The 19191-nt window shown below is 37.2% G+C and overlaps 1 protein-coding gene across 2 annotated transcripts; it reads right to left on the bottom strand.

Moving 5' to 3' along the window:
- Positions 1-514: 514 nt before the first annotated feature.
- On the bottom strand, positions 515-4314 carry LOC149171523 (stem-specific protein TSJT1-like). 2 transcript variants are annotated; one of them, XM_089424107.1, is made up of 5 exons: positions 4000-4314; positions 3273-3513; positions 1472-1592; positions 1047-1153; positions 515-939 (listed from the first exon to the last, which is right to left on the bottom strand). In XM_089424107.1, the coding sequence occupies exons 1-5, from the start codon at positions 4209-4211 to the stop codon at positions 904-906; spliced, it is 717 nt and encodes a 238-aa protein (XP_089280233.1). In that variant the 5' UTR covers positions 4212-4314; the 3' UTR covers positions 515-903. The 2 variants fall into 2 exon arrangements, with proteins under 2 accessions (XP_089280233.1, XP_089280235.1); XM_089424109.1 differs by lacking the exon at positions 1047-1153.
- Positions 4315-19191: the final 14877 nt, after the last annotated feature.

Here is a 19191-nt window from a genome sequence, read left to right as displayed (position 1 = left end):
TTGTTATTTAAAATGAAATTTTGAATGTATAGATAATTCAATACTTTAAAAAACCTTTGCAGAATTAGGATTATGCAGATTTCATAACTCAAATTTGTGATTCCAAAGAATCACTACTAGATTTCATTGACAGAAAAATATACTTAGAAAAAACCAAAATACAAAAGATTTAGATAATAGCTATTATAAATCCTCGTGAAGCACTAAAATCCCATAAATTTTGCATATTATACAACTCAAACTTACCATTATAATTTTGTTCAGTTTTACTCTTTTATATATACATTTTATTTACATATTTTATGGAGATCTCTCCTTATAGGCTGGTGTGTCAGGTACAATGACATTGACATTGTTCCTACTCGGTGACATTTCATTCCATATCCTTATCCTTTTGTAAGAATCTTACAAAAAAAATCTGTCACTGTCAAATTGTCAATGAATTACACAAAGGACAAAAGGAGAGAACTGATTTGATTGGAGAGTCTAAACCGTGCACTCGTGAACCATACCGTAAACAAATGAATGCCTTCAATAATTTAAATTTGCAAATGTATATTTTCAATAACTTGCTTCTAAGAACTGATGTGATTCTAAGTTACATTTCAAAAGTTGAGCATTTAAGAGTCCATAAACTTACATAAAGTCATAGTTGCAAGCTAGAATTCTGTCAACATCATACACCATATTAAACTTTGATCCAAGCAAACCATTAAATATAATTGGTTCCAAGCTTCACCTCCCTGCAAGGTACTATGACTAAAGCAATGCAAAATATGTTAATCTTCTAACACAGAATTACAAAGCAAGCCCTATTATATACAATCTGCAATCCCCACGCAGAATTTTGAGCCAGTTCCTTCGGCTTGCAAACATCATGGTGCTTCCTAACCAGTACAATTTTCAGACCGTTGAAGCAGAGATGTTTTCATGCACAACCTGCAAAATCCAAGAACATAAAAAGGTTTTAATGGCAGTCACTTCTAAACAATTTCATGCCCAGCTACTATTGAGATTTTAAATGAATACTGGAAGCTTCGGTCAACCTTAAAGGCTGTGCCCAACATTTCACCATCTACGTTTGGAATACCGATCACTTTGTTCTTGGGATATTCATGGCTTCGCAGGCCTGAAGTACTAGAGTAAAAGCAGCCTGCCACCACCAAAAATATTTAGACTCTAAATTTAGTCAAATAAGATTAAGATTTATTTGATCAAGTTTCCATTTCAAAATTAAACTCCATACATGAATAAACATTCTCAAATATTTCCAATTTTATTTGTACTTCGATAGTTACTGATCTGATCTAATTGTTCTCGGCATGGCTGAAAGGATTGGCAAAACAAAAGGGGAGAGACAAATGAAAATTTATAAGAGAAATAGGAAGAGAACTCAAAAAAAAGGATTTTTGCAACTCTGGTTGTTAGATTAGCCCAATTGTTTTTCTTTCATCTCTGTATATATAGCTACCTTGAGGGAACGAAGCCAACGACTTTCCACAAGCTGATTTTAACAGTTCTGCATCACCTGAAAACGAAAGGCAGCCATCAGCTGTGATGCCCCAGTAGAGTGGAACTGTACCATTCGAATCCTGCATTCATGGAGATCAAATAAACAATTAGACAAAGCCAGAAATGTCTCAGGTTTAGTCTTCCTTCCAGAGGGGTCCTTTTATGAGCTGTGCAGAAGTGGACTTTGAAAAGGTGGTTTCAGAAGCCAATCATGTTTTTATAATGTTTTTTGGGGGACCCCTCATCCAAGCATAAGGCTAATAAAGACTCATTTGCATGAAAAAAATTAAGTTATCAAACCCATTTGGTTAAAAAGGAGCGGAGCACCACCACAAAGTGGGGATCCTACCCCTATGGAGACAATCAAGAGGAAGCTGGATCATTTTTGGATAAAATGGAATAGACCTTATATAGAGAAAAAAATTGATAACCCGTTGAGGTAAAAGGAGCTATGGAACACCACCTCAAAGTGGGGATCCTTTCCTCATGGAAACACAAAGGAAGCTAGATCCATGTGAGGATGTGCAAAGAAAAGAAGGGAAGTTGTCTTAAGGATGGCCCAAGAAGGTGAACCCTTGTCTTTTTGGGATAAACCAGAGCAGATTTTCTAGAGAAAACTATAAGTAGCACAGTGAAGAATCTTCTACCATTTTGGGAAAGTAAAAAGATGGGAGATTTTTTTACTATTTTGGGAAAGTAAAAGGATTGGAGGAAAGCTTTAGGAAGTAAATAATAATTGGTGCAGGGATAATTTTTTTTGATAGATTCTAGAAAAGAAAGAGAATTTCAGGAAGAAAAAAATGAAAGGGAATAGGAAAATAATATATGTTCTTTTTTTTTTTTAATTCTAAATAAGCAAGAGGGATTTTAGGGGGAAATGGGAGGATTATGAAAAATTCTTCATTTGTTTTTTTTAATAAATTTTTTTGATATAATTTATTGAAGTTGTGGTTTATTAGATGGGATGAGATTTTATATTTTAATTGATAACATATTAAATCTTTACATCAATGATTATAAATTAAATATAATTTGATTGGCAACTAGGGTTTTTAGTGAAGGGTTACATCCTCTAAGCTATAGAAAATGCTGGATACTATTGATTCCAATAGTTAGAATAGAACGTTGTGGTAAGTGGGGTATAGATTGTTGAATTTGTTATTTATTTGAATCAAGGATTTCTAAACCACTCATCAATCAATACTGCATTATTAGATAAATAATGTTTGAAAAAAAACCAAACATCTATATCAATCATATCATATTTTTCCATCACGATAACAATCAATACTGCATTATTAGATAGATAATGTTTGAAAAAAAACCAAACATCTATATCAATCATATCATAATTTTCCTCAATTTATTTTAATTAATGTAAAATATAAAATGAAATCTACACAATAACATTATATCACATAATTAATTAAGTAATATTTAAAATTAAAAAAATATCTAAACATTAATATCATTCCTATCATACTTTCTCTCAACTTATTTTAATTGGATGTGTACAACTACCTTGTCCCCATTAATTTTGAGAATCTTAACATATATTACATTTTATAAAAAATTAAATTTTATATGTGATCAAAGAAATTTAATTTTAAAATTAAATTTTCTAAATAATTAATTAAAAATTTAACAGAATTTCAGGAATCAAATGTAGGTAAATCTAGCTTGCATCTATATACCAAACAGAAAAAGTCCATGAAATTGTCTGTGGTCAAAACATTCCTAAGGCGCCGTTTACTACTTACAGTCGCAGTAAATACAGTTCCTGTGCCTCTGTCAAATATCACAAAAGCAAATTGGCCCTGCAGGTGTCCAACCATCTTGCTCGCAGGATAAGGCGCGCGATCTCTGAAAGTCTTGTAGGCTTCTATGACCAACACAACCTCGTTTATAGACTTTGAAAGCCCATATTGCTGCCTTAAACTCGGCAGATTCTCCAGGGTGCCTTCGAACAGGCCGAAGCAATCGTCCTTCACAGCAAAAGACCTGCACCAAAAAAAAATTATGTGGATGGCAGATTTCAGATTTGATATAAATTTATTACACAACTCATTGGAAAAATATATAGCCATAACTGTAATATCAAGGCACATCTTTATGTGGAGTGTAGATTTTAGATCAGAAATAAAATTTATGAAATATAAAGTATATAGACAGAAATATATAGTTCTAGTGAGTTTAATGGTTAAAAATATGTGTTTTTTTTTAACAGGTTCAAAATCAGAGAAATAGAGTATGTATGTGTTAATAAACTTAGCACAAATAGACAAAAATGAGTCCCTTCTCTCACAAACAAAAAATCTCATACACCAATATAGCGTTCGCCTTAATCATAATCTTGCGTTCGCCTTAATCATAACCTTAAAATTAAATAGTAGTAATAATTATTACTTAAATTTACTCCATTGCAAATTCCAAAATTCATATAAAAAACCCAAACACGATCTAAATCAAACAAAATTATCCAAATACCTTGGGCGCAGCAATGACTGATTACTGTGTGTAAATGCCATGGTTGTCATTTCGTCCATCTTTACAGAAATTGACTGCGGGAAAGCATCCAGGAAAGAGCTCAGCAAAGCCGAAGAACTCTTCTTGAGATCAGGACTCGTACTGTTCTCTCCACGAGGAGACCTGAGCTCCTCTGGTCCATGGGCCACGGTGCTCTTAAATATCGCCAACATCTTATAATCCGAGGTGATCTTAGAGCAGATTTTTTTGCAAAAACTCCAATATACAGTCGACACCAGGAGGACCTACGAACATTAATATTAACTGACACCAGAATCTGTCTCAGGTAATATATATGCAGTAAACTTGCAGAGGCATTGAATCCGGAGAATCCTAGGGATCTTATCCTTAAACGAGGTTTATCCAGAAACAGTTGGATATGGATAACACAACGGGATTGCATCATAGCAAGGTTTTTGTTATCGAAAAAGGTGATTTTGTTATCATTTTGTTTTTTTCCAAAAAAAAAAATTATTAGAATTATTTTTTCAGGGTGGAAATGTATTTAAATGTCTATTTAGCTGCATATTCTTTAAGCCCATAACACACCACCATTATTTTTTATTTATCTAGTCACCGCAAGTGTTAGTGTTATCCGCTTGAGTATGCAGCTAAGCGGGTATTTAATGCCCTATGGCAGGCTGGTTAGCCATTGCCCAAATGTATTCAGCACTATCAAAAAGCTTTATAATATCTAAATTTTGAAGTTTGACATATATAATTCATATTTTTAAAATTTCTGCCAAATTTTTATCAAAATCATACTAAACTTTTACCAAGTTTTCTTTAGTGCTACTTTTTGGAAGCTTTTCGGGTGGATTTTATTATTATTATTATTATTGATTTAATATTTATTTTTTTGTCAGATTTCTCTAAAATCCGCAGGAATTCATTGAAATCACAAGTTTGATGGGTAACCCCCGCACAACAGAAGTGCCCTAGGGGTTGTTCTGAATCCATATATACACTCAAAAAACTAGTTTAAATAACACAAATCAAGATTTCACCACAAATCTAAATGCCGAATTCAAACAAAACAAACTCCAAAAAAATCTCATTAAAAACAACTCCAATTTTTACTATTTCCCACAAATTTTCCAAGAGGTCTGCCACATTTTTATTAAAAAACACTTAATCCCACACTATTTTCTTATTTCAATTGATTTTTTATCAATAATTTTTCATTACTAGGAGATTTTTTCAGCACATCTTTAAAATTTTATATTCATAAAATTAATTTTCATATTTTCCTGAAAATTTTCATTTTTTAAGTACTTTTATTTATGGAATTCAACAAATCTTTAAATTTTTGATGATGATGATGATGATGATGGTTAACGTCCGCTGAGACCAAATAATGATCTATCGGACCTAAAAAGACAAATTATTTATTTTGATTTAAGATTTTATTCCTATGCTCAAAAAGCTTGGAGAGAAGCCTCCCGAGTTCACTATAATTTTGGCATTGTAAAAGGCTAAGAAGGACAATATTGTAACAAAGGTTGTGAAATTGAGATCTAATGTGGTTGTATGCAGGGCACTCTAAGAGGAGGTGGTTTTCATCCTCGATGCTCCTATTCTCACAAATATGGCAGATCCTTTCCATCCATGGCGTTTTAGGAACTGCCAACGGCCTGTTTCACTATGGAGCTCATGAGAATTCGTTCTAATCTTTGCTATATTAATTTTCTTCTTTGAGCTAGTTAAAATAGAGAGATACTATTGATCTTCAAGGGAGGGGTTGATGACCTTCTTATAATAACTTAATTTTCTTTTAGACGCTAAATCTTTCTCACACCACAATTTTTCTTTGAGCTTAGAAGTAACAATATCTTTAATGTTATTTATGTTTTGCAAAGCATCATTCTCATTGATCTCCCAATAGTTTAACCAGGCCCTTGTGTCTTTATGCCATCCTCGGTTAAGCCTTAGGTGGTTTTGGCTGGAATTTAAAGCTAGCTTAGGAAGTCTATGATTGTCTATGTTATTGAGCTTGTGCTTGTACAACAGAAACCTGAGCATAGCTAGGCTCTCAATAGGACAAAGCCCTGCTTCTATAAGGAGAATAGGATAGGGTGTATTACTTTTAATTTTCATGTTATAAGTTATAAAACGCTTTTGGATTTGCTCAATCTTTCTCCATGATTCTCTGGAGATGCTGCAGCCCCAAACTTCACAGCCATATAAGATAACAGGAGTGACTAAAGTTTCAAAGAGGAACTTCTTTTTATCCCACATTACGAGGTTTGTTGTTTTACAATTATTTTCAAGACCAAAATAAGCTTTCCATCCCCCATTGATCATTTTCTCAATGCTATGGTTCCAGTTGAGCTTGTGATGGATATCAATTCCTAGGTACTTGTAAGAATACACTTCCTCCAAGTTATTATTGTCATACATAAAATTAGTGCAAGTGTCCTTCTTGGATTTGATAATCATAACTTTTGTTTTGTCAGTGTTAACAGTCATACCCATGGTAGACCAGAAATCCTTAAGAAGCTTGAGTTGCTTATCAAGATCAGAAGGGCACCTTGCCAAAAGAACAATATCGTCAGCATAGAGAAGAAGGATAACGACTATCTCAGCTAAGATTGTGCCACCACATCCTGCTTCTTCTAAATAACCTTCGAGCTTATCGATGTAAATGCCAAATAGGGTAGGGGAGAGGGGGCAACCTTGTTTAACTCCGATGTTACACTTAATATCTTTTGACCACCCCTCATTGTTTTTTAGCTTGGCAATTACATTCTCGTATAGCCTTATAGCAGCAGCTCTCAACTCACGAGGAACCTTTAGCTCTTCTAACCTATTCCAAAAATTGTATCTAAGAACCGTATCAAAAGCCTTTCTAAAATCTACAAAGCAGCAAAATAAATTAGATATAACTTAATCTTCATATTTTCTACGGACATTTATTTTAACGTTTATTTATGAAATTAAATTTTCTTTATAATTTTGTAAAAAGTTTCTCATTTTCCGATGTAAAATATATTTTTTACGATATTGGAGCACGAACATTTATTTTAACGTTTATGTAGGAAATTAAAATTCCTTTATAATTTTGGCAAAAAGTCGTAGTTTGCCATGTGAAAGATATATTTTAGGATAATGGGGTTATATTAATTAATGTTTTCAATATATTTAGTAAATGATAATCAAAATTTATTTATATTTAAATGGATATCGCTATTGAAATCTTGTTGGGATAATCTTTATGGGAAAGAGCGTCAGTGTTTTGTTTTTTTGTTTTTTTTTGTTTTTGGTTTTAAAATGCATATTTTCATATTTATAGGATGAAAATTTATTTTATAAGATGTATATTTTAAAATAATATATTTTAGTTTAAATATTATTTTATATAATCAATTAAGTTTAAATTTATATTTATTTGGAGATGTAGAATAAATTGGAGTGACAGTATTAAGTTATTTTTTATGTAAAATTTTACTAAAAAAAATACATAAAAATAAAATTAAAAAATGAGTTTTTATGAAAATTTATCATTTAAAAATATTTTTTATTAATCATGTTGAGTCGTGGTATTATTATTATTATTATTTTAATTAAGAATATATTCTAAAATCATTACCTTAAATATTTTATTTTCAAAAAATAAAATACTAAAAAGATTATGATAAAAAAATAAAGATAAAATACATGAATTTTCATAAAAATAAATAAAAAATTATCATTTATAAATCTTTATTAATTAAATTTATTTATTTTAGAATATCAATTAATTTTATTTTAATTAACAGTGATTTTCCCAAACATTGGGAAGATGAATGGCTTTACTGAATTTTTTCGTTTTCCTAGTTTTGCATGTAACTTTCGGGTACTATCCCAAAAGGATGTCTTAAGGTATTAACACTAAGTTATTGTTGAGAAATATTAACATTAAGTTATTGTTGAGAAATAAAAAAATTGGCCATAGAAAATTTAGAAATGTGATTATATATTAATGCATTCATATTATTTACAACCATATATTTATATATATAATATGATATTTTAATGTTATCACTTATTTCATGGGTTGAGAGAATGCTAACAACAACAAAAGAAATCACAAGATTGATTGTTTAAAAATGGGCTATGGGGTTCCCCTCAACGCCTAGTACTTTCACCAAAGAATTTCCCTAATCATTTTTTTTCTTTAGCTTCATTGCATAGGGTAAGTAGGTGGTCCTGTGGTAGCATGAGAAGGAGAGTAAACAGGTAGTGTATAGAGGTAAAGAGTTCATTTATGAGGCTTGTATGATGATTATAGACCCTATGTAGTGCATGACTCATAAAAGCATATTTTAGCACCTAATGCATCGACTTTTATCCTTACACCTTTCAGGCTATGTTGTGAGAACCACCTAGTGTGAAAAACTTTGTAATGGTTCTCATATGACCATCGTTAAGGCCTTATAGTCCCTAGTAAATAGATTCTCTCAATGGTATATGTATTTACTTTGTGGAAAAACACCCCCTCTAAATAGTGTGTGAAGTGGTGCAAAGCCTCGTTTTGTTCCATGAGCCCTAGAAGCTTCATTTAGATCATATGCCCATTATTTTCATTGCTTTACCATAGTCATGATCCCAGTATCAATTCATATTATGAAAAATGTCCTATGGACCCCTATCCTTTTTAGAGGGCCTATATGGTGCTTTGAGGTCACTTTCATGGATTATATTCTTTAAAAAATTCATAAAGGGCTTGAGGCCATTTATTTCCTCCCCTTACCATGGTCAAGACCTTGAAGCCAATCCTTGGTTTACAAAAACCTCCTATTGGCATCTATATCCCAACCAAAGGCCAAACATCCCCTCTAAAGAACCTCCATAGTGGTTCAAGGAATTTTTCATGGACCATGAACATTAAAAGCTTCATTTAGGTTCTAATACCCTTTATTTTAGTTCCCCACCCCCGCCACCCATAATTATGGTTAAGGTCTTGAGACCCATCCATTATATCTAAAACTTCTTTAATATTGTTCATATATCATTCAAAGGTCATATATTACATCTAGAGGATTTGTGTGGTGGTTCCAGGTGTCATTAATTATGATCCCTAGAAGATTGTTTTTTATCCAACAACCCTTATTTTCCTTCTTTACCCATGGTCAAGGCCCCAAGACCCATGCCTAGTATGGAAAATCTCATAGCAATTTGTGTATCTACCAAGAAGTCAACGATCCAAATTTTTGTGGTGCTTTGACCCCTATTTGAAGGACTAGGGCTATAAAAGCTTCATTTTGGGACAAAGGCCCAAGAAGCATCTCTTGCGTGCAAAACCTCTTAATTTTCCAAACTCCTAATGGAAACCCCATCTCGAAGATATGGAAAAAAATCATTTTATAGGCCCATGTCATAGTTTAATGCCTTGAACATTTCCCATTAGCCCAAAAATATTCATTTGGGGGTTAATTCCCTAGACTTCTTCCCCAACCATGGTTAAGGCCTTGGGACCCATCCTTGATGCACCAAACATCATAATGGCACTCATATCTCACTTGAAGGATAATGTCCCCTTATAGAGAGGACTTGTTATATGGTTTATGGCATTATTTATATCCTTGACTCTTTAAAGGCTCCATCTATTGTTAGAGGGCCTTATTTTCTTCCTTTGACCATGTTTAATTCCTTAAGACCCATCCCTAGTACACAAGACCTCATAATGGCACCATATTCCACTTGGAGGCCAAAGATCGCATCAAAAGTGTGACAGCCCTGGCGAATTTCCTCTCATTGTAAATATTATCTCTATTTTTTCAAATTAAAATCACCGAGAAATTGGTACACATTTTTTAGAGTTTGGGGATGGATATTTGCTGGAAGGGACCTGGTTGATATTAATGTTGAAATGTGTGCTTTAATGAATTGGTTGCAGAATGATTTGAATGGAAAAAGGAATGGTTAGGAACCATACTTGTATATGCAGGGAGACAATCAAAACTAAATAAAGTCTAGTTACATTGGAAAACTAACAGGGGCGATGAAGAGGGTATGCCCACTAGAAGCAGAAACTAGAACATTTAATGGGAGAAAAGAAATGGCTATGTGCATATGGAAGAGGCAAGCATCAAAAAAGGATAAGAAGCCACGACTTTGCGGATATGGAATAGGCAAGCATCAGAATAGGAAGGCTCGAGCAGAGAATTATTTGAGGGGTCTTTCTTTTTCAGGGGGTCTCTCCCAAGAAGACTGGAGGAAAGTTTCATTCTGAGATAGGGAGAGAGTTCATTGCATAGTAGTGCAACTAATAAAAGCACTACATGTGGTAGCTTTCCTTGAGTTTGATGAACCTATTATGAGTCACTTAATCAAGGGATGATGAACCCACTAGGAAGCTTGTAGATTGATGAATGTAGTGGGAAAGACGTAGAGACACCCAAATAATTGAGAGGTTGATGAACCACTAGGTGTGGCCTAGGTTGGGAACACTGGTGCTTACACTCTCTAATGAACTACCTAGATGGGTGATCTCCACACTCTCATGGTAGCTTGTTTGCTAATGAACCTTCCCAAAATTTGAAAGAACTCTCCTCTTGGTATTGAGTTGTAAGTATTTACACTAGAAAGGAATTTAGCATAAAGCTTGACTGAGACATCAACATCTATGTTGTAATAGATGGGAGTTGTTGAGAAGCCTAAGGAGGCAGAATTCGTATCTCTTGTATTTGATTTCTGATTAGTTGTGGGTAAGGGAGGTTCAAACTTTAGAGACCTTGGTTTAGTTGTGGTATTGATTTTTCCCCTAAGAACTCCTCGTCAAGCTCTATAATCTAGCTCATGGTGGCTACGACAAAAAAGGTTTAGTTGCAGTGTATCTAAGGTTTAGTGGAGAGTTGTAATCCCAATCTCAGTTTCCAGATCTCTTTATGAGATAAGTATTCTCTTATGTCTTGGTACATGTGATTATCATGTCTATGTTTATTATGTTAAAACAATGGCATGATCACGTTAAGGAGTGGTGTTTCCTTCATGAAAGAGGAATATCAATATCTTATGTAAAGATTCTAAGGAATGGCCCATTTCTTGTGGATATTTTTTTATCTTGAAGTTAGCCTAAGCTTTTTGTGCATGAAGAGATGGGTAAAATATGTTAATGAATTAATTACTTGCATTGAAATGTTTGAATATTTGGCCACTCTGTTGATAAATTACTCATGTTAACAATAAGGAATGTGATTTTCTGTATAGAAGTGTTGTAGCAGCTACAACCACCCTCCAAAATTTCTCCTTAGCTTTGTTTTGGAGCCTCTATACCAACCATCCTCGACAAAATGTGTTGCACTATCAAGTACACAAGCTTCAGTGGCTTTCTAGTAGCATCACTGCCTGTGCATGATAGCTTGTTGCATTCCCCTCACAAGTTGCTTCCCCAGACTTGGTCCAATTGCAGGCTAAGTAACATCCTCAAGAAATTGCGCAATTCTGGAGGGGAACCAACCTTCCCTCTAGAAATTGCACAATTCTGACTGGCAACCTGCTGAGCTCAAGAATTGCGCAATCTTGTCTGGAAGCCTATTGGGCTCAGGAATTGCGCAATTCTGGGTAGCAGTCATCTGCTCAACCTAGAATTTGTGCAATCCCCCTGGGCAGCCAACCTATCTCCCTCCTAGAAATGCGCAAATTTCTCCCTCATGCAAGCAGGTTGTTGCATGTGCCATCGAGTTGACCAATTCCACCCGGGACTGAGAAAACTTGACTTGCATGCATGGGCTTCTTTTTCCAGAAATAGAAAAAAGAAACATGCAAAAAGCATCCTTAGATTTTAGGGAGTTATTTTTAGCAGGTGGAGGTTACATGCAAAGATTGTTTAGAGTCTTTCCTCCAAGTGTCGCTTTTTCCTATATTTGTGGCATGCGCGTCACGAGCATCAAACTTATTTATTTGATGCTTCATAGCTCATTTATTCACATTAATCTTGGAGCTCTGACATCCCACAACACATTCAGGAGTCTTTGACACATCTAGCTTAGTTATTTATGGGTAAGTCAACTTAACTTGTCTTTTGCAGCATTTTTGTCGCTTTTTTTGTTTTTGCCTGTGTGAGTGTTGTCTACTTGATTTATATTAACGCTTGTTGTCGTTTACATGCATATTATCTTGTACTAGCACCATTTCAGTTTTCGTTAGCATCTCAGTGTTGTCACATGCATGACACAGTTTTGCACGAAGGTCGTCAATTCAGCGACTCGCTTCACACACATGCATGTTATTCCATTTTCTGAATCTTGCATTCATTGTTTGCATGCATCATCATTCACTCCTACTTACACTCAGTATCACCATGCATTCACTTCTTCATTTGCTTTCAGTTGCCCATCGGCGGGTTTGGGCAACCTTGGCCCGGACTCTACCTCACCAAGACAACATTGCACAATCCTGAGAGGGAAGGCTTTGCCTTCCTCTCAGAAAATGTGCATTTCTTCCCAGTGACTATCCTCCAGTCTTACATTGTGCAATTATGATAGGCAGTGACTACTAGCCCAGAAAATTGTGCAATGCAGTCACTGGGCTTGCAACCCTTTCCAGTTGAAATTGTGCATTGCATAATCCCAACAAACAGCAGGTCAGTATGGATTGCACATTGCACAATTCCAATAACCAGCTAGCCTCCCAGTAGCCCAGACTACCTTGTCCGCAGTTCCGATAGCCAGTCCCCCGACCTCCCAGATAAAATGTGCAATCCTTGCTAGTCAATCCAGAGGTATGTTGCATGTCATTCCTCAATTTTTCTTTGGTTTTAGCTGGCAGATTTATTACCATGCATGTCACAATGTCTCCAGATCTAGCATGTGTTCATCCACCTCTTGGAATTTCAGAATAAATGGCCTCTAAGAGAGAAGGATCAATTGACACCGACGGAAGTGCAACTGGAGCAACAGTTGAGAAAGTGTCTTCAAGTCTGGAGATATATGAAGACACCAAGTTGATTATAGACAAGGACATCAAGCTGAAATGGCAAGAGGTCAATGATGCATTTGAAGGCACATTTGGAGAAAACCTTGAAGATGGCCAAGTATATGTGAACATTTACAAGTCCGACTTGTATCGGATTTCATGCAGGTATCTCGTATTCCCATGCACAGACATGATACATTGGATCGTCTCACACACTGATCCTGAGACAATGACATTGAGCAGTGTTAGTAGGACGAAGATTGCTACCTTTAGGGCACAGTATTATGAATAGATGTACCATATGTCGAAGCCCGTGGTCACCGTGGAGACACCCTTCAGCATACCCAGCAACAATGGCAACTCTAGAGATATCTTGAAGAATTGGATAAAGGAAATAGCCAAATTCAGGATGACACCCAACCAGATCTACAAGACAAAGATATTGAGGAAGGCATATCAATACTTGGTCATCTTTCCATGTCACTTGTATGGACAAGAGAGCACGGAGACCTTCCCACAGAGTTGGGTGATCGCGTTGGACCAATTGGCTAGTGAAGGCAAATCATGCAAATGGTCCAACATGTTGGCTCACAGGCTAAAGGAACAAGTAACAAGAGTTTGACAGTGGCCCAAAGGTCAGCAGGTAGAAATCTACATGTCTTCTTACATCTTGGATGCAATCTGTGCCCATCAGGAGTTCTGGGGTTTGAAGTGGGCATGGACATTGGTCGAGACCTCTGTGAACACTTATTGTAAAATGTTGTCTGAATGTAGCTTCAGAGGAGTTATCAAATAGTTGTCTGATCATTTCGTCACCTCAGTGTACAAGATTATATTTGAACAAGATCCACCTTGCATGTCGAAGGCAGCAATGGAGGCACTAATCGATATAGCAGATTGGTATGCCTCAGCGTCCGGCACCTTCAAACGGATGTACAGCACAAAGAAGCCTCCGCATGTTCTACCAAAGTTTTCCTCATCATGCAGGAAGTATCATACCACATCTTGGCAGGTTTGTTAGCTAGGCTACATTGGAAGAAGAAGGAACCTTGGCCCACTCTTCCGTTGCGGATCGAGTTATATGATATACAAAATTTCAAGCATGCGGATGTCGAAGCAGAGGAGATTAAGAAATATCCATTCAACACCTAAAGCTATAATCCGTATGACCTGCATTTTTTTGTCAAAGATCATTGTGTGAGAGTAAAGTTTCATTGGATCAATGGGACGTATCATTGGGCAGAGGAGGATCCATGGAGATATTTTTACAGCTTCTCCAGGCCCAATGATCTGGTCAGCATCACTGTGGAATGGTTAGCGAAGTAGCCTGAAGCAGCATCCAGGAGAGCACCAGCAGCAACAACAATAGAGGTAAACATACCATCACATGACAAAGGAAAGAGGAATATTGTCAATAGCATGGAGGAGGAAAAAAGCTGCAAGTTCCGAGTAGACCCACTTGTGCAGAAAGCATCTTTGGAAATAGAGGCGAAGAGGCAACAACGCTACAAGAGGAACGTGCAAAGGAAGAGAGAAAAATGAAGAACAGAGGAAACAGAGAGGGAGTTGCATGAGTTCAAGGAGCAACTCCAGAAGGAACAAGAGTTGCATAGACAATAGAAGGAAACACAACAAGGGCCGCAACATGTACAGACAGCCGAAACTGCGTCCATACAGGTAGTCAACTCATCCAAACAGCTAGCACCGAGCAGGCAGGGTGAGCAATCGTAGGAGCAGGACTTTTCTCAAGAGATTGAACAAGCACTTCAGTAGATGGATACGGATATGGAGCAAAAAGAGTTAGAGAAAGACATCGACCTCATACCTAACCACCAAGAGGTCGACCTACCAGATTCATCGGATCTAGAAGTAGAGAAAGTTCCAAGCGACCAAGGAAACATTAAGATCCTTGGAGATAATCCAAAGGGAGAGATGCACAACATCTCATTCGATGATTCCAAACATAGAGTTGTGCAATCTCGCAGAGTGTTGACTCTAGATGATCATTCATCTCCTATGTAGCTTAAGGAACAAGTGATCATTTCTGATGTGCGCAAGCATCCAACAACATTGGCAGATGCTACCAGAGCATATGCCGAAGCCACTAGCTCAAGTGTTCACTTCCTGATAGCAGAGAATGAGCAAATGGCTAAGGAGTTACAGATGGCCAAGAAGGGAGGAGAATTGGTTACAACTTCCACCCAAGTAGAGTTGGAGAAGGCAATACTGGATGAAGTATTGTTCCTTGACATAGTCATGTGGGTGTTGTATTCCAAGTTCGACACTGTGCAGAAGGCAATTTTCCATCTCAATGGTTGGCACCAGTAATGTTCTAAGAGAGCACGTATCTTGTCGAACGTGCATGCTGTTGTTGATTACATGAAATCATGGATAATAAGGTACAAGGCATCCCCGTTACACTTTCCCAAGATGATGAAGCCCGGAGCAGTCTGGCTGAAGGCACGCACCCGGAGTCAGATCTGGAACTATGAAGATCTCCCACAGCTCATCACTAGTCTACAAGCTTCCCATGCACAGGTATTCAGGAGTATGGATGTTTTTATGCGCGCACACGTGATCCCATCTACTGGGACACTCACCCAAGCAAAGACAAAGGCACATGTTTGACTAGAGCTTGACTCGTACTTTGACGAGTTGATGCGCATAGCCACCAACCCAGACTTGGTGATCAATAAAGACACCATGCATCAGTATGTCGTTGGTCCAGCCACACTCAAGACAATGATGTGCATGTTATCAGACGAGTTGGACAGAGGACCCTGAGAAATGTACCTGAATGCTATGGAGGCAAGAGTTTGTTTCCAGAAAGATGTCATCTTAGAGTACATGGACACCATCACAGACTACCAAGCTTGGAATTAGTTCGCTATTGTCGACCACCATGAAGATGTCGAAGAGTTGGTCTTCCCACAGTTGTCCGAGTCATAGTGATGTCTTGCATGGCTTGCTCAAGCCTATATTTTCTCACATGGGTACATGTGAAGATTATATGTAATGTCTTGTCAAGTGTAAGTTCAAGTGTCGATAGTTGGATGTAACATTCATAGAGAAGATGAAGAGTCATGAGAGTAGATGAACTATCACAAAGGGGAATGTCAAGGGCCACCCCACCCTTTGCTATATATAGTCCCTCCTAACTCACTGTAAAGGCTTTTGGTCAACCAAGCTTCTGATAGGAGTATCTTAGAGAGAGATTGGATAGTATTGTAATGAGCCTTAGCTTCTCCACTGTGCAGAGCTAGTATATCTCTTTGGAGGAGCATGTGGGAGTGACTATAACATTCCACTGTCAAAACTAGTGGTTGGTCATGGTTGTATTGTATGACTGGAACTTACACTTCTTAATATAACAGAGCCAACATGTTTCATGCATATGTCATATTGTATTTCAGCTATCTTATTTACTCTAAATGATATATGTATATGTTTACTTACACATGTATGTGTAGCTATTTTCTGTATATGTATGTATGAACCTTACTGAAATGTGTTGTTGGTTTAACCATCACTTTGGATTGCTAGCTTTCTTTCCTTACATGTTGTGATGCATCTATGCTCATGTCTTCCATTCTTAACTATGTGCTTTCACAGGTTTCTAAGGGGCGCACTCACCTCACCCTCCATGTGTTAGAACTGCTCATGCACCTTCCTTGACTTACTGCATATGTCACACCCTTGCTACCAACAAGGACATCTTACTTGCCTCTATGCAAAACCGTGGTCAAGGCAATACCATATGACCCACTATTGGGACTCCTACACCAAACTGTCTGAGGTCTAATTGGGACTTCTTACTGGGGAGATCCCTTGACATGTTGGTGGGTCCAACACCGTCAACATTTCTAGCACTAGAAGGAGGTCCAGATGACAAGTTGTGTCCTCTCATCCTGTTTTGAACCTTTGCACATCTATCATGGATTCTGTCACACTCACCCCTCCATGATGTTTTTTGCATGTCGAACCTCTCAACATCACGAGGGGATTTTTTGATCTCTTGTTAGAATTCATGTATGATGGTGAAGGCGAAGTGGCCTGGCCTTTGTTCTTACGAGGCTTCCTTGCCATGCTTGACGAGGAAGATGTATGTTCTGAGGAATAGGCCAACCTACTGCTTGAATACACACTTCGCGAATCCCCACTACGGTGGTGTTATAGCTTACTAGCTAACATCATGCACTCACTCGAGCATTTATGTGATCTCATTGAAGATATTTTCCATCATTTTGATCCAAAAAATTTTGACGAAAAGCTATTACAACAACGGAAGGCCCCGCATGAATCACCTATGGATTTTTGGCAGCACTTCTGTGTTTTGCAGTTCCAAGCTCCGAAAAGCCAGATGAAATTTCCTTATCTTTGGGATAGATTTGAATATTGTCTTAACAAATCAGTCCATCCTAAGAAGAAGTTTGAGCCCAAGCCTTACTCAGCATACTTCAGTGATGGAGCTGTGCAATCATAGACGGACACGGTCGCTGTCACAAGTGACTGTCTTTCGTCCCCTCATCAAACAACTCCACCACTATAGAGTGATGCGGGAGAACAGGCACACACATATGTTAAATTGTCACATCCTCCCAACATCACTTCACTTAATTTTTCGTGTAGATTTGGTTGTGAGTCCATTGAGTTATCACATGCATTTTGTACCACAACCTCCATCTTCATACTCGGATGATCTTACGGATGATACTGTCTTTTGTTCTTCCATTCCGGATTCTACACTTATTGTGAATGAGGATCAAGCCACCGATGGAGTGGTGTTTCACAACCAACATGAACTTTCATTCATGAAGAGTATGACTGGGGGCTTGAGCATCAACACTCAGTGAAGGAGGACTCCCTTCTATACGAGCGTCCTCTATTCTTTCCTAACATCTTTGGTGAACCTGCCATCCATGATTTCGCATGTGTATCTTCATCTATGGATGCATCCATTGTTAATCATTTGCAGAACACACAAGATGTCAGTCCATCATCTAACAACAGAGAGGATAAACTATTCTTTGAAAATCCACTTGACTTTTCATCTACTTTTTCTAGAAACACAGAGGGTGAATTTGTTCGCTTCTCATCTACCCCTCTATTTGATTCATCAGATCATGAGGATGTCGATGAAATCATTGATTTTGCTGATTATAGCTATCATGGTGTATATACTCATGTATTCGATCACGATGATGATTCTATCGCAGTTGATTTTTCGAAGCCACTTGTTTATGATGATCTATCTGTTGACAAAGTCAAAACCCCCCAGACTATCGAGGCACTTCAGCTTGAGCTGATGGTTATGTCAGGCCCTCATTGTCCTAAGGTTGGTTTCACTTCTCATCGGGAAATTGTTGAAACACTGAAGGCTATTCATCACTCATCTATATGCATTGAAGATCAATCTCACACACATATCATACTTCCTCCACTCAAACTACATGATCCCATCGCTCATGCATTGGAGGAATCTTACATTGCAAGCACATATTCACGACGCAAGTTGTCTGTGTTTCTTTCGTTTGCTTGCATGTCACAATCCAGAGTATGTGTATGCTTCACAACTGCACGTAGTTTCGCACAACACCCTGACAATTCCACGAATTGCATGTCATGCACTTGCACTCACCTATGTCCCGTGGACACATTAAAACTTGGAGTGTGTTTGTCTTCATTGTTATATCTTTCTTGTTTGTTGGTTTGCACAGCTGTGTTGTTCATGAACCATGCCTTCACCAACATGGGTCAACTAATGTGCCGGTGCCTGCATTGGAAGTATCACTTCACATGATCACACCCATGCACCGTTAGCTTAGGAGTAGGAGTAGTGGTTGCTTTTGGTTGTTTGCTTGCATGCTTGTTTGCTTACTTACCTTGCATGTTTGTTTGTCTACTTTCTTGTTTGCTTACTTTCTTTTCTTTCGCATTTACTTCTACTTTTGCTTTGTTTTGTGTTTGTTTTCTTATTTTGCGCTTGTAGGTTAGTTTCTCATGGAATTGTGTGTGACTCTTGAAACAAGTTGGGTAAAGTACAAGAGGCCTTCTGCAACTATCACTACTTGGTTATCTATCATCCCGCCTCTATATGAAGAACTTGTTATCTTCAGTCCATGATATGCCAATGGAAAATACATATTGTTTGAAGTGAACCTTGGTGAAAACACAGTGCTTGCGTGCTAACTAGTGTCACCTACTCTAGTCGGTTGTTTTTGGGTTAATCCTTGTTAGCTTAGTCAAGTAGAGTAA

This window comes from Pinus tabuliformis, chromosome 4_2 (genome assembly GCF_031772625.1).
Source record: "Pinus tabuliformis cultivar Carrire ecotype Pingquan chromosome 4_2, CPIR1, whole genome shotgun sequence".
Taxonomy (NCBI): domain Eukaryota; kingdom Viridiplantae; phylum Streptophyta; class Pinopsida; order Pinales; family Pinaceae; genus Pinus; species Pinus tabuliformis.
The sequence above is the reverse complement of the archived record's forward strand: the minus strand, read 5'-3'. Positions and strand labels throughout refer to the sequence as shown.

Coding starts and splice junctions, on each gene's coding strand:
- LOC149171523 (XM_089424107.1), bottom strand. CDS start 4,211: ATGTTGGCGATATTTAAGAGCACCGTGGCCCATGGACCAGAGGAGCTC. Junction 1,154..1,471: donor GTTGGCTTCGTTCCCTCAAG/GTAGCTATATAT, acceptor TGGTGGTGGCAG/GCTGCTTTTACTCTAGTACT. Junction 940..1,046: donor TGTTGGGCACAGCCTTTAAG/GTTGACCGAAGC, acceptor TGGATTTTGCAG/GTTGTGCATGAAAACATCTC.